This window comes from Manacus candei, unplaced genomic scaffold (assembly GCF_025592945.1).
Source record: "Manacus candei isolate 608988 ecotype Guabito, Panama unplaced genomic scaffold, ASM2559294v1 h1tg000014l, whole genome shotgun sequence".
NCBI lineage: Eukaryota > Metazoa > Chordata > Aves > Passeriformes > Pipridae > Manacus > Manacus candei.
In genome coordinates this window covers 49,229,911-49,246,090 of record NW_026138062.1, presented here as the reverse complement: position 1 = coordinate 49,246,090, position 16,180 = coordinate 49,229,911, and the positions used below count along the sequence as shown (strand labels likewise).

Sequence of the window (16,180 nt, the reverse complement as noted above, 5' to 3'; positions counted from 1 at the left end):
TCAGTCAACCCATTCCACTGGGGACTGACCTGCTGGAGATCAGCTCTGATGAGAAAGGTCTAGGAATCCTGGTGGACAACAAGCTATCCATAATCCAGCAGTGCATTTGTGGCAAAGAAGACCAATGGTATCCTAGGGTGCATTAGGAAGAGCATCGCCATCAGGTCAAGGCAGGTGATCCTGCCCCTCTACTCAGCTCCAATGAGGCTGTATCTGGAATACTGTGTATGGTTCTGGGCTCCTCCATACAAGAGGGACATGGAGCTCCTGGAGCAGGTTCAGTGGAGGGTGACAAATATGATAAGGGGGATGGAGCATCTCTCTTATGAGGAAAGGCTTAGGCAGCTGGGCCTGCACAGCCTCAAGAAGACATGACTGAGAGGGAACCACAGCAATATCTATAAGTATGTGAAGAGAGGGCGTCAAGAGTATGCAGCCAGGCTCTTCTCAGTGGTGTTAAGCAATAGAACAAGAGGCAACAAGCAGAAACTGATGCACAGAAAGTCCCACCTGAATATGAGGAAGAACTTTAAACAGGGGAGACTGAGCACTGGAACAGATTTCCCAGAGAGGTTATGGAGTCTCCCTTACTGGAAATATTCAAGAAATATCTGGATGCAATCCTGTACCATGTGCTCTAGGATGACCCTGTTTGAGCAGGGAGGTTGGGCCAGATGATCCACTGTGGTCACTTCCAACCTTACCCATTCTGTAACTGTGAAATGTTTCTGTGGAGGGTGAAATGGATGGATTAATTCCTGTGTTTCTTCTTGCTGCTATAGCAGAACAGCCTCCCTCACAGTGGCTGACCCAGTGAAAGTTCTTCCTTCACTGTTTATGTGAGAACATTTGCAACAGTTTCAAACTATGTACTGTGTACTACTTACTTCCCTGGTATCAAACAATTTAACTCCTTGGTTTTCTCTTGGGTCACTGTCCACATTGTCTCATTTAAATTCTAGTGTCTCTTGTGGAGTGAACTGACTGGTTTTTTCCAGGACAACACCTTGATAAGATTCTAGAAATACTTTTTCCCAGAGACCATCCCTTAATAGACAAAATGAATGAGACCAAATCCTAGCCAGACTTAGCCATCCTGAAACAATGTCAGCAGGTTTTACATACTCTAACATCCTTACACAGTTTTATATCATGCAACATCTATCCTTGGCATCATACTAGGTTGCTACAGCCCTCACTTTATTTCAACTAGGTACAGGCATAAACTTGCACAGAAAGAGACACCTGAGCAAAGAGCTTTGCAGATTGAATGTGACATTCCTGCTTATAACAGTGGAGTGCTTCTTTTCACTCATGGAGTGGGTGAAAAGAAGAAATATCATTTTTAGTTAGGACAGCACCTACTGAGCCTCCAAATTATTTTTTTTGATTGTTGTCTAGTAATGCTTTGCAGCAAAATCTTAGTCCAAGACCTTGACATGACCCATGATGAAAAATGAGATGTGTGATTTTTTGGACTACTCTCAGGGCTGAGCTGCATGGCTTTAAAGGCATACTTATAATAGACTTTAAAGTCTTTTCTATTTTGTTCCTATTGCTGTGACAGTGGCTCAGTTTCGTAACGCAATTTCAGAGTATTATCATGTAAGTTGCTTTCTTATTGAATTAGGGAAATATAACAAAAGGATAAGAAAAATAATGCTTGCTAGATATCTCTTACAATAAGCTTCCACATCTTTTCACCACAAAATGACATCTCTGACCTTTCTCTTCCCTTTTCAGTATGATCAGTCAGTATGAAAAGCTCTGCTCTGTGGTTAAAAATAGATCACCCCACCCATTCAATATTGTCCAGCAGAATGTGCTTGTCGGCCTTGAAGCCAAAAGAAGAAGGTAACATTATGGAATTATATAGGCAAGTATATTTTTGTGTTAATATTTTCTACCTTAGTTTGATAAAAATCTGTGACAAGGACAAGAAAACAATTACAAATGGTACTTAGGTGCCCCAAGTATCTTCTTCCTTGTCCAGAGAAACAAAATCCAATGTACTCTGAATATAAAGGTATTGAAGCCTAGAGGTAGAGTCACACTGATTTGAAAACTAACCCATTCAGGGAAGAGTTAAATCTCCTTGCTTTGCCTGATACAGAGGCTACCTCAAAATGCATTCAGCATTCTAAATGTAGATGTATGATATACTCACAAGCATATAAGCAATGGCATTGTATAAATAAAACTGTGGCTTTGTTGGTAACAATCACACAACACAGAACATATTAACCTCTAAAATTTATGGTAAAAGTACCACTTTCTTCCCCAATGTCTGGACTTTTGTCAGGTTGTTTTTCAGCATCGAATATGGTAAATAATAAATGATCTTATTATGGTGTTGCTTACTGAGGTATTGGTCACATTGTACAAAAAATGGAAAAGGAAGAGTAACTGTCAAATGTACATGTAAGCCACGTAACAAGTATAGAAATTAAAAAAAAATTAATTAAAAAACCTGTCTGCTATGCACTAGAACAGTGAAAAAGAAGGAATCTAATACTTTTGTGACTTTTTCTTGATTCATAAAAAACCTGAACATTTTTGTACTTCATCCACCACCATGTGCTTTTCTGTTTCTTTAACTTTGCAGTCTTGTACCCAGTGCTGCTGTACAGCTGTAGGTGTTCATGGCATAATCCCAGCACACTGCATTTTGGGTTCATTTCTGAAACAAATAAAGCAGGGGCAGCAACACTTCATTGGTTTGACATGCATGAACACATCTAGAAAGTAATAACCTGAGAGTAGATGCTTTCTGTCTTGGCAGAATCTCTATTCCAAGGACTCCATTCAAAAGTAGAGTAGTACTATAATCCCCTTTATGCAGACAGGAAAATAAATCAAGAATAAGATTTTTAAGTTTTTATACTGTCAAAATATCACTGGATTGTAATTTGCATCTAGATAAACACAAAAAATACCGATAACTATAAAAAAGACTTGTACACAGCCCACTGAAACATGAGAAGTGTGTGACAAAGGCACACTAAAACTCCATGCCTTTACCACACAGTCATCTTTCCTCTTTGAAAAGTTTTGGCCTCCTTTCAAAACCATAGGCACAGTCACTAAATCCCTGGAACCAATCACCATTTTCGGCAGAGCTGCAAACCTTAAATCACACAAATGATAAAAAAAGCACATGTTTAATCCTTGAAGGGTGGTGTTTCTCCACACAGGCATTATTTATACTTGACTCTCAAAGATGGGGAATGAAGAAATTAACTTGGGGGATAATACACAAATCCATTTGATGCCTTGATCCCCAAATCTGGTAATGAACTATGGCAGTCTGCCTGTGATGCTGCTGAGTGAACCTGAATTTTTGAAGACGTAACCTGACTGTTACTTGTTAGTCTTGCACTGAACTAAAATACAAATCAAAACACAGATCAAAATACTGGCAAAATGTAGATCGGGAGTGGGATTTCTGATAAGCTTTTAACAACAGAGATACTTCTTTGCATTTTCTCCTTGGAGAACCTGGCAAATAAAGAATGGTATTAGCTCATAGTACACTGATTTAAGTAGCTTTTGAAGCTAAGCAGTAGTTTTACCTTGTCAATCTTTTAGAGGGAGAGCAGCCGTAATTTAATGGATTAATTTTCAGTTTAAGAGATTGAAAACTACAGTCTGCTGAGTGAATCAGCCCCTCAGCAATAATGTGAGACTTGCTGGAGGCTGCAGCCTCTCTAAACTCAGTGACCTGTCTTATCTGTACAACATGGAAAGCAAAGCTGTTATCTGAAAGCACAACAGGTGTACAATGCAATAGGAAATCTAAATTATTAACAAAACTGGGCTTGGTCAGAGATTTTCCATATCACATCTTTCTTTCCTCTTCTGTATTTGAACACATGATAGTTGGATTTAATGAGGCGCAAGAAAAAAATACCAAAATAACCCAAAAAACCCTACCAGACTCCTCGTAGAACACAGATTTTTACTTTGGAGATTCTTGGAGGTTTTATGCTGTTTTTGGGTTTTGGTCTGTTTGGGGTTTTTTTAACCTGGTAGATAAATAGGAGTTTAGGACTTCCATGGGGAGCTGCTACTTAGTTACCTTCCTCTCTTTATTTTGTTTATTTTTTTTTTCCACAGTAGTCAACCTTTGAGTTAGAATTCTTATTTTTCCACTCAGTTTTTATTCTACCCTGTTGCTACTCAAGGTTTGCAAAGAGCCTTCTGCTTGCTAAAATTCTGTCTTGGTTTTTACATTCATACATAACTTTTTGTAAGAGATTTTTCTTGCAGATCACTTTAGCACTTATAATTAAGAATAATTACATAATATCAGCAGTATGGGAGATTTTTATTCACCCTGCAGTACTAAATCTCCTCAGATTTTTTGTATTCCTAGTATAGAGCTTTTCTTCAAGGCTCTACTAAACAAAAACAGTTCTTTGCAGACTCATGGAAAATTTTACTGTCTTTGCTGACATAAAGACTAGGGATTCTCAACTTCTCTTTCAGAAATAATAACAAATAACTTTGGGGAATTAACTAAAAATATTATCCAGCTGGTTTGTTTCAGAATCACTACAGATTGGACACCAAAATATAAAAAATTAATTTAGATGAAAAGAATGAAGATTGTTGTGCACTTTAATCTCCCATAAATCTATTTGCACCACAGTCACTTCCTCATCCTATATAACCATATTCATGCAAAATTGCTCATAACTCCACTGACTAAAAACAAAAAAAAAAGCTGCCCCAGAGTACAAGAGGAATGAATGTTGCTCACCAGGAAAGAAATTACCTGTGAGTATTTACTAATCTTGTGACCCTGTAGGATCCTACCGTTCATGTTCACTTTGACACTGGAGAACAAGAACTTTTTTCTCAGAGACTGAGAGCAGGAATGGCAAGTGGAGTTTTCATCAGAGTGTGCAGCTATAATGACAAATTAGTCTGTTCCTCTGCATATCACTTGGAGCAGAAGAACTAAAGAATACCTGTATCAAAAGTACAACCTCATGTTGAGTTATAGCATAGCATAAATGAGCTCAGACAGTAGTTAATCCATCACAACTCAATGCACTTTCCTCCAGGGGGTAAGTTACACTGGCAGATAAAATTAGGAACTTGTTCATAGTCTAATTTTGTTTTTCTTCACCTCCCAGGTTCTGCATCTTATTGTGCTTCTCTCTACTAGTTTAAAGAGCCTTTTCATACCAGAGAGCTTTTTCCTACGCAGGGCATATTGATTTTCTTTCTGATAAGATTCTTAACCTGAGTTGCTTCAGTCTTTCAGTCTTCTATGGAAATGTTCCAGTGAAATGTTCCTAATGTTTAGTTAGTCAACCATATATTTTGAACCTTTCTCTCCCAGTCCTTCCACCCCAAAATAGTTCCACACAAAGTCAGACATCTGGGGCACAACAGAAGTCATCAAAGAACCATGAGGAATAGGAATTTACTGTCACCACTGTTAGGTACCATCATTCTATCTGTTTAGTACCTTCTTATCTTAGTTTTCCTGTCTTTGGACATCCAAAATTTCTCAGATGGCAAAGAGCTGACTGAAGGGAAACCTCATAGGCTTTTCACATTTTTATTTTAAAATTTGAATTTTCTTGTGCATGTTTTCATCAAAAATTTTTCATATGAAGACATACAACAGATTAGGTCCAAGATGGATAGCTGATATATAATATAGGGTTTATATAGATAATATAGGATTTATCTGTGTTCTTTTAGCTCCCTGATGGATGTAGAAAAATATTTAAAAGAAATTGCTCTCTCTCAAGGCTCTTTGGGGACTTTGTTGAAAGGCAAGAAAATCAATTGTTTATATAGCAACACTTTTTCATTCCAGGTATAGGCTGATGCACTTATTTATCAATAACTTGGTTTCTATGAAATGTAGGCGAACAAAATAAAAATAAGAAATAAAATATTCTGTATCTATCAAGCAAATTCTATACGCTACTTCAAATGAATTTTAAGTGGCAAATAAAAACCTTTTTATTATTGTAGGACAATGAAACAGAGAGATTAATGTATTATCAGAAGCCCCATAGATAAAAGAAGTAAACTGAGATGAACCTAAGATATGAGTCCCTCTCGTCCTATTTACAATACTTTTTCACAGAACCTACTAAACTTTGTGAGGATCACAGCTAGATTAGTTTCTTTTAAATTCAGTCTGGAGAGAAGTTATTCCATAGAAACTTTTGTTGGATAATGCATTTGGATGAAGACTGCTCAACCAGCTCTATGAATGTACAATGTTTGAAACTGTATGTGAATATACATTGAAAGAAACTCAAGTACTAGAAGTAGTTCATGGGCTCCTCACAGCGAGTAATCACTTATCAAGCCACATGGCAGTAAGGTACATGATCACAACAATATCAGTTCAATGCAAAAAGTGATTTTCTGAAGAAATCATGACAGTTGGCTTATAGATAACTGCACTGCTTTTGCTGTCAGTTTTAAATAATGAACTATAATAAAAAAAAAATTCCAAAGCTTTTGTGGGAAAAAGTGTCTTGGGGGAGCTATTTTTTCAGCCTGCTTGGCTGAAAACTTAAAGGATACAGAATTAAACTAAAACAGAGAATTATATTTGGCTAATGCCTCAGAAATAAGTAAGGGAAATAATCTGCATATTCATAAATTTTAAATTATTTGTACTTTGTGCCAATGACCTTTTACTCAAAGTATGGGTGTATATGAACAAGGTCAACACCAGAGCCTTTCAAACACTGTTTGAACTAACTTATATCACATTCTTCTTAGAATTTACCCCTTAAAATGTGGAAGGAATTTTATGTGCTATAGTGACTTAAAGGAAGATATGCAACACTATGAATCAATTATGTTTTAAACTTCTTATAAAATTGTATATAGAGTATTCAAACAAGAAACAGTGATCCCCAAAGACAAGGCAGGTAATCTTGGTGATTTAGTGGCACCAGCTGAATAACAGCAGTGTGATGTCAAATAAAAAACTAGGAACATGGAAGGAAAGCAGAAATTGGATGATATTTATATGCATATGTGTACTGGAATTGCTGGATCTGGATTTCTATCTCTTCCTTTGGTTAAGTTTAAGGACAGACATAATTAACTGATTACATTAAAATGGAATGATGAAAGGGAAGTACATCCTGATGGTGTTCAGCAGAACTATATGGAGAGTTGAGAAACCTCAGCATCTACTATTCTGAGGTCTGTGAGAGGATTCATTACTGAACTACAAAAGTAAAAGCTAAAATAAGCCAAAGTATAGTGAGAAGAAATGACAAAAGCTTTCTCAATTTTGCTTAGAACAGCAATATGGAGCTAGAGATGTTCATACAGGTGAAGATGTTCAAAGAGAAGTTGAACCAAAGATTGGTAAGCATCTCATCACTTAACCTGGTAACGCATGCAGGTTTTTTTCTACTGTCAGGAGGAAAAGCAAGGTATTTCTGAAATCTTCCAAAGGATCAGCCTGAGATTTTAACCTTTCCTGTTACCTTTGCAAAGCAAATAAATCACCTCCATTCTGATGAGATGCAGCAGGCCAAAGGATTGGGAAGAAGGAGAAGTTTGGGTCAACCCACCATCCATATCCTTTCATTCTTCCAAGACCGTTTGTCAACTGCCTACATACATTATGAGCTTTTATATGGGTGTTGAACATATTTCAAGGCTAATACAGTGTCTAAGTTGTCATTCACTTTCAAAGAGCTGAACTCTGTTTTGACAGTATGTGCTTTGGAGCTGATTTTTGAAATAATCACAGACTGGCTGTAGTAAGTGCCAAAAGACAGGGGACCTAAGATCTTAGCTCTTCACAGCTTCAGGGAATTTGAGCCAAGAGATATCTCAGCATAATCTCTTCCAAAGAATATTTTTGAGAAAATTTCTCTTTATTCTTCTTGCTTGAGCAGAGCCATGGCACAAGAAAAATGCACAAGGTCATACAGCTATAAAAAACAATGAAAAAGGAGACTGCCTGTAGCTGTGGTTCAGACATAACTTATGAATGATGAAAAAAGTTTTTATATTGTGTCTTTTCTCCATTTCTAATGAATTTATCTGAGAGACAGGTATCTATTTAATCAGCAGGGACAGGCATGTTGCTCTACATATGCAACAACATTACTTCAGATTCCTAGAGAAAACCATGGGTACCTCAAGAAGGAGAAACATTATCTCTTTGACTACTGACACTCAAATTATACATACATCTTATGTTAGAGGTCTGAGCCTCTACTGGTTGAACACTTCTATAAAAGTTCATAATGTATTTCTTGTGATTTATCAAATGAGGTCAACAAATGCCTATTCATAGAACCTGTTATGCACCTTTCCTGAAGGGGATTTAGAAGTTCCTTAGGAAAAAAAAAATGTAATTTTCTTCTTTTCCGATGGTGAGAATTAATTACAATAGACTTCTGTTGTCTTCTTTAAGAGAATGAAGAAGTCTAAAAATACCTATTTACTTTCTGATATTTCTCAGGATTCAAGTATTTCAAATAATTTTAGTCTTAAACATGTGATTGATAGATGCAATGTTTGAATAAACTTTCACTTCGCTGTTTGCAGCAAATCCCAGGCAATGAAAATATTTGGATGGTCGTCTCTACTCTGGTAGGGAAAAAAATAGTGCAAATACAGAAACACACAAGAATGTTTGAGGGACTGATGGGTGAGGATTAAAACTGAACAGAGGAAGGAAAAAGAAAAAAAACCTGAAGAATGAGAGGGAAAATGAGAAAGAAAATAGAAAGACAGCAATCTGTAAAAGAAAAAGGGATCAGCACTGGGGTAAAAGAAAGCAAGTGACAGGGAAAGGACAACAAAGCAGAACTGACTGAAGTGGGGTTTGAAAGGGAGACTTCAAATATCTCTAGGTCTCAACATGTGAGTTTTTGTTTATTTATTTATTTTTTTAACACCTTCACAAGGAAAGGGACGAATTTTATTTGCAGTGTTGTTGTAAAAGAAAAAGTATGAATCTGCCAAAACCAATAAGGTGCCTTGCAATGTGTGCTTATTAGAAAAAATTAAATATGTGATTTCTTTAGTAAACATTTGTAGCAACAGCAAGAGCAAAAACAAGCGAGATTTTTAGAGGAAGTGGCAAGAAATATTAGTGATAAATGAAGAATTTTATTTATTATTTTCTATAAAGGAAAAAAAGAAATACTCCAAAAGAGAGGGAAAAATAAAAGAAGACATAAAACTAGAAAGAAGTTAAATTCAAATATGACATGGAGGTGATGGAAGAGGATCAAAAATATAGTATGATCACCTACCAATCATTTTTTAAATTTATTAATTATATCACCCATCCTAATCTCATCACAGTATCACATCTGAATGCCTGAAGGCCAGAAAGGGTTCAGTTTCACCCCTTCTCCCCAACAGGCAACTGAGGGATGATGATATCAAGTCATTATTCCCTTTTAGTGGTTTGTCCCTCCTTTTCCTGTGACAGAAAAAAAACCACCTGTTTTGCAATGGAGCACTCAGTTCGTGGATCCCAATATTAGCTTTGGAAAGGTGCACTGGTTCCCCGGGTTGTTTACCTCTACTGTGAAAAGAGACCAGCCAAAGTAGACGGCACAGATCCATGAGACTTCTTGTCTCTCCCCTATCTTCTCAAAAGCCCACATAAATCACCCTGTAGCCTCTGTCTATAATACTACTCTGTTTTCTGATGATAAAATATCCCTGTCCTTTCACACACAGATAGGCTAAATACTAGAGGAGGGATATGGCCTCTCAAGGCAGAGACGAGCAAAGTTTTAGAAATGGCAAAACACTCTGACCTCTGAAATGCTTACGAGTATCAGGAACTCTGGTTTTAAAAGTGCCCAAGCTCTTCTCTGATGTATCTGGTCCACTAACTGATATTCACTTGATTACTTTGGCTGATGTAAAGTTCTTTTGAATCATTGCAAAAGTATAGGTGTTGGGAAGGAGAAATTGCACGTTGAAAATAATGAAGCTTGAAAGTGATATTGACATGCACTTATTTTATTATTTTTTTAATATTTGTAAATAGTTGATACCAGTTTCCCATTCAATTAGACCTATGTCTCTACGAAGGGTTTGTCTGACAGATTCATAAGTATTATTTATACCTCTAACTAAATTCCAATGACCTCCCATACGGATGCCCTCAATGAAGGAACAAACAGAATAAGAAATATTGAGGGGAAGAGGGATTAGCTTTCACAAGTATTTTGTAACATTGGAGAAACTGTCCTTGCAATATTAATGAAATGAAGGCTGAGCATTACGACAGAGAAGACAATAAATAAATACAGATAAAAGTAATCCCACTTTATAATCCTATTATAAGTTCTTCCAAAAAATAGAACTTTTCTCCAGACCTAGGAGAAAGGTGGGAAGTCTTATTTCAAGAAAAAATAGGTACAGCCTGGCATCTGCATTGAGACTTTTTTTAATTTTGAAATTACCCAAAATTAATCAGAATAAATTAGCATCATCATGCTGTCAGATGCAAAGAAGATGAAAAGCTTTTTGATTACTGTTAGAAAACCAGCAACAGTGAAAAGTGTAGTTTTAGCAGCATGTGTAAGAACATCTGTTCTGAGATCCCTGAAGCTGGCAGTGCTGCCTTGTACCTCTGAAGAGAGATAATTGCATGATGGAGAATACCAAACTATAGGAAAGAACAAACAAGACTCCATGGCTAGCAGAAGAGAGATACTATATTAGAGATGTCAGAGCTCATATCCACCACCCAGTTGCTGATTTGGTCAGGTAGAGCTTATAATTAATCCAGGGAATAGGAAAGACATGACAAAGCAGATCAGCAGTTCGGAACGTATGCACTAGTTCTTTCTGGTTCACATGCTGAAACCTGGTAGTGAGAAATTTGCCAGTTTCATGAAGATGCTACTGAGATTGTAATCAAAAGTCCCTTAGTTTCTTCACAACAAAATACTGTTTTTCATGGAAAGAGAACCGTGATAAATTCTGACCTAGAAAAAGCAAGCACAGTGGCATTAAAAAAAAAAAAAAAAAAAGTTGGAGAAGACGAAATTTGGTTTTCATATAGTCAGTACGAACAATTGCACCAGTCACCTTTTCCATCATACTTACAATATCTTGGTGCTGCCATAGTTTCTGGCCTTATACAAACTGCAAACAATATTTTCCCATTCATGTTTTCCCCATTTTGTGTAACTTGAAAAGTTCCAGGGGAAACATACTGGTCAACTCAGTCTTATTTTCAAGCATCATATAAACATTTCTTAGACCATGAAATCTTAAAAAAATTATTTTTATGATTTTCTGGGCACAAACAGTAATTGCCAAAACATTCACCAGATTTGTTTATCTGCTTTCTGGAATAAACTAGATCTAGTCACAAGACTCTTATAGTTTGGATCACAATGCTTTTTTGTAAAATAATAGCTAGAAAGTTTTTTAAAAATGTACACAAAAAAGAAGGTTAGATCTGCAGAGAATACAGAAAATTATTTTAGGATGGGATAGGTTGGAATCCAAATAGCAGGGTAAGATCAAAAAACAAATAGGATTCTGTATATACTGTGGAAGAAGACATGAAAAGAAATTGAAGCTTGAAGGAAGGATGGAATGAAAAAAGGTAAAACTAATAATTTATTTACCAATCCAGACATTTAAAATTCTAATTTATGTACCCATCTATCTCACTCTATGCTATGTGTAACAAAACTTTCATCAATACAGTATAAAGACATCAAGTCCTTGAGCTTTGTCCTCCTCTGCCCTGGAAGCACTGAAGGATATTTTATTAATGATTGCTCCTGCCTCAGATCTCTGTCTCCTGAAGGTGAGGAGGCAGTGAAAAAGCTGAGCAAGAGCCATTATTATCATCCTTGGCTCTGATCTCTTTCTTTCAGACTCTGTCTAGAAATCAGTTTTGAATTATCTGAAGAGAAATGAGCTCGTTGGGGAAAATATCAGTCTCAAAGAAACAAATAGCAGTAACAACCAACACCCCTCCCCTCTCCCCCCCCCCCCCCCCCCCCCAGAAATAAGGCCCCAAACAAACTCAACAGCAAAGAATCCTCCATTTCTTTCAGGATACTTTCTTTTCATGGTGTTGCCAGCTGGAAGAGCCATCTCCCTGTAACTGTTCTAATCTTGGTAGATGTTGGCAGGGCATGCAGCTGTACAGCTCATGCTGTGGCATGAGCATGATGGTTCCCATCTTCTTCCCTCGAGGGCCTTTTGGGTCTCCCTTGGTGCAGCACCACAGCACTGGGCATCATGGAAGTCTCAGTTTTACAGGCTATTGTAACTGTGGCTCCAAACACTGTGTTTATGAGTTTAATCACTCTCCCTCCTGCTGTGCAGTTTGACCCCAATGTTTATACATGCTAATAATAATATCAATTCATATTACCCAGATATTCTTTTATAAGTCTCCTCTTAACATATATTTCATTGTCAAAAATATTTTAAGATATCAGTTAAAACCATTATATTCACCTTTTATCTAATATAATAAATGAGTATTTCAAAGAATTTCATACATTTATTATTCTGTTTCAACCACTGAAGCTAGTGCACTCCAAGAATAAGTGAATCATTGGTTTTATAGATTGGACTGAAACTCTCCCAATAGTAATTTATAATCTAGACATTATCTAAATTCCTGCAGAAATTATATGCAACATAAAAATACTTGAGCTCTAGAATAGATTCATCAAACACATTATTTGATAAAACACGACAGGATTTTTTGAATATATTTTGTCAACTTCATGTGAAACTTCATAGTAACATAAAATATTAGAAGAAAACAGCCTTAGAAACAACTCAAAACTGCTGAAAGCAAGAGCAAATCATAAAAAAGGCAAATTGGTGATCAGAATGGTCAACCCAAAAAGGAGATTTTCTACAGATCTATGTACCCACATCTCTTTACATTTTGATCACCATGATAATCCACTTCAATAAAATCAAACAAATAAGCATAAAATATATTTCAAACAAAAATATCCATTTTTAAGAGATATTTAACCACTAAATTGTTATACTGAACTCCTAACACAAATAAACCTGATTCAGAATGTAATTTGTTTACCTTAATTGACTGTACATTTACAAATCTTAATTTTTCCCTCAGGTTATCATTCTTCATTTTTTGGTCTAAAAGCATATTCTGTTTCTATGTCACACTAACTATGACTTGTACAAAATGTTTTTAATCAAATTTTAACCTTCTCAAGTGAAAAATCCTTTAGCCGAAAGCTGCTCTTTGTGTTTTGTCTGTTTTAGCCCCATTTTCTTCAATTCAAACATGTTATAAAACTGTCAGTCTTAAACAAAATTTGTGAAATCACAAAGTAACCTGAACTTGATTTATTTTTTAAGTACATTGTTTTCATTCAATGTATTTTTATTCTATAATAAGTAAGATGGAAGGATCTAGAGTGATGCACAAGTAAGGCAAAAATGCATGTTATTCAGATGTTCTGAAATATTAAGGACGACTAGTCACAGAAATCTCTGGAAGATGAAAGTTACTGATTAAGAAAAAAGACAGTGTAACAATATATGCAAGTCTTGATTTCAGATCTCTTACTGGAGAGCATTTCTCTCAAGCTTGGGGCTTGGAGACATATTTTCCAAATGGCACTTAAAATGCTGGCAAAGGTTCCTAAACACCAATTTCAGTTTTGAATTGACTACGATCAGGATAATTGAGTGCATGGAAGGATACGCCCCAGCTACAACTAAGCATACAGCAACTTTCACAATATCTTTACTTTGAGATGTTGACAGTATCAACAGAATTTGAGCTACAAAACTGGAAAGATACAGGATTAAGAAAGAAATAATGGATTTAATGGTAGTTAGGTGAACATCTATCAAAGCATTCCTGGAAGTATCTGCATAACATTGCATGTTCTTTCTGTGTTTCCACAGAGAGGTAATTAACAGAGCTGAGGTTACCATAGACAGTACTAGAGGGAAAAAGCAACCTATGAAGTAAAGAAGCAGCAGGTAGAGATGTGAACTATCCCAGTCAGTGATATGAGCTGTCCTATTTTCTCTGCAGTTCCCTGTTGAGCTGCAGAGATAAGTGCTGGGTGTAGTCCATAGTAAAGGAAGGGAAGTCACAGAAGACATCACCAGCGATCCGAGAAGAAGCCATGGGACCATTCCAGCTATTCTGAGCTTGATTTGCAGCAGCAGCCATTGGCTGACATTGATTATTTTTACACAGTAGAGTACATGGAGCCAAGTACTGAACCACAAGCTGGCATGGTTTACAAACATCCGTACAGCACCAAAGACTTTATACACCAAAGCCAGCTTAAACACATCTGTAAAGTAGAGACTGTGGATGTGCATCAGTACTGTCACCTGCAAGATAAATCTTGATGTACTCAGAAAGATCAGAATCATATCAGCAGAAGAAATTTTTTTGCTTTTAATCCAGTTGATGATATTAACAGTTGCAATAAATCCATTTCCGATAAATCCAACAACAACTTCAATAGCTACAATACTTATTGAAATGATAAGAACTGGTGGCAACATCTTGCTGCTTTGGTCAGCTCTGCCTGCTTAGCCTATGTAGCTGTGCAAGAAGCTGGGCAGTTCTGGTGGTATCTGACTAGTCCCAGCTTCAGTCTGCTCACCTTATATATAGGAACAAAAAGACATCTCAAAATGATAGCAGATCTGGAAATGATAGTGGAAAATTACTATTGATGTTTTTCCTGAATGTGCAAATCAGAGAAAGATTTAATAATTAACTCTAACCTTTTACATGCATAAGATTTGCCTATGTTTTTCCTTAGGGATATGAGATATCCAGCTGTATTAACCTCCCCGTCTGTTGTCCAATTGTTTATATTTTTATCTAGAGTGGTAGAAAGCTCAGTGGCTCTCTGGTTACAACAGTACCTGCCAGTGTAGAAGGGAATTCATCATAAAACCCAACAGAGGCGGCAACATGTCAGGTGACAAGATGCCTTATATTGTAACCAGTATCTTTCATACCATGTTGAGGGTCTATAAATCATAACTAGACCAATTAGTTGCAACCACTTTAACATGAAGAAAATTATACAGCCCTCAGCCTTACTCTAGAGGAGCACTCTGGACAACAAAGTTGTTTTTACCCAAGGGTTCTTGCTACCTTTAGCTGACCACTTCTTACATGTGGGCACATATATGGGATCAAAAGATGACAATGACTAATTATACGATGAGCAGTGATGACAGGCTAGTCAAGTAGAGGAGTCCAACTAGCAGAACTCTGGTCAAAGCCCAGCCTTCTCCAGCTCTTTCACTATCTCAGCCTCTATCTCACCTGCTTGTCATGGAGTTTATTAGCCTAGATGGTGGATTTAGACCTGTTCTGCTCTATAGAGCGAAGCTCTGTCACCCGTCTTCCTCCATGGCTTTAGTTAGATGCTGTAATGAGCACAACAGTCCAGAACAGTGGTGGGCCTCATTAATCTGCATTTACATTAGTGCTTATTTATAAAGAAATATGTTTGGGTTTACAGAACCTCACCTTCTCAACCCCAGGCCCATTAATCCAACCTGTGAATACAGTATTGACACATTTATATTGTCAATGGATAATTTCTTGAAATAGAGAAATATGAAATACAGTGAGGACTTTGACAACAGGGTAAGAAGCAGTTAAGTTGGCTGCTGGAAAAAATCTAGAAGTTTTTGGCAAAAAATATTTACTATTTTTGTGGGAAAGTTGACATATATTTCTGCAGTCCATTTCTCAACAGAGTAAAATCACTTAAAGTAAAAGGTAGACCAAGCTTCTAATCTGGATATGGTAAAAACTGTCAGTTGGATTTACTGTTTATCATTACATCCCTGCTTCAAGTTTCTGTTGAATTGTTAAGAACAGAAACAGATAAATAAATATAAGTACATTTATACTCAAATAAATTTAGGTACATTAACCTATTGGAATGAAAATGTGGATTTAAAATCTCCATAGTAGTTCCTTATTATTAAACTTAGCTAGTAATCTCAAAAACTAGGAGTTTTCTTCTCTAAAATCTTAACATACTTTTGTCAACACAACAATGAAAATTTTTAAAAAGGATTTGAGTCACGTTTACAAAATATTGTATATAAATTTCAGATTTTAAAAGGCCTGGAAGAATAAAAAAAAGAAACAAACAAATTTAAACTAAGAATACATTGTCATGTT

The 16,180-nt window shown here is 36.4% G+C and overlaps 1 protein-coding gene across 1 annotated transcript; it reads right to left on the bottom strand.

Annotated features, from left to right (window-relative positions):
• Window positions 1-13,563: 13,563 nt before the first annotated feature.
• LOC127467420 (taste receptor type 2 member 40-like) lies at window positions 13,564-14,529 on the bottom strand. The gene has a single exon (XM_051779368.1). The coding sequence runs from the start codon at window positions 14,527-14,529 to the stop codon at window positions 13,564-13,566; it is 966 nt and encodes a 321-aa protein (XP_051635328.1).
• Window positions 14,530-16,180: the final 1,651 nt, after the last annotated feature.

What these genes read in the sequence shown, in the direction of transcription:
- LOC127467420 (XM_051779368.1), bottom strand. Translation starts at nt 14,529, where the DNA reads ATGTTGCCACCAGTTCTTATCATTTCAATAAGTATTGTAGCTATTGAA.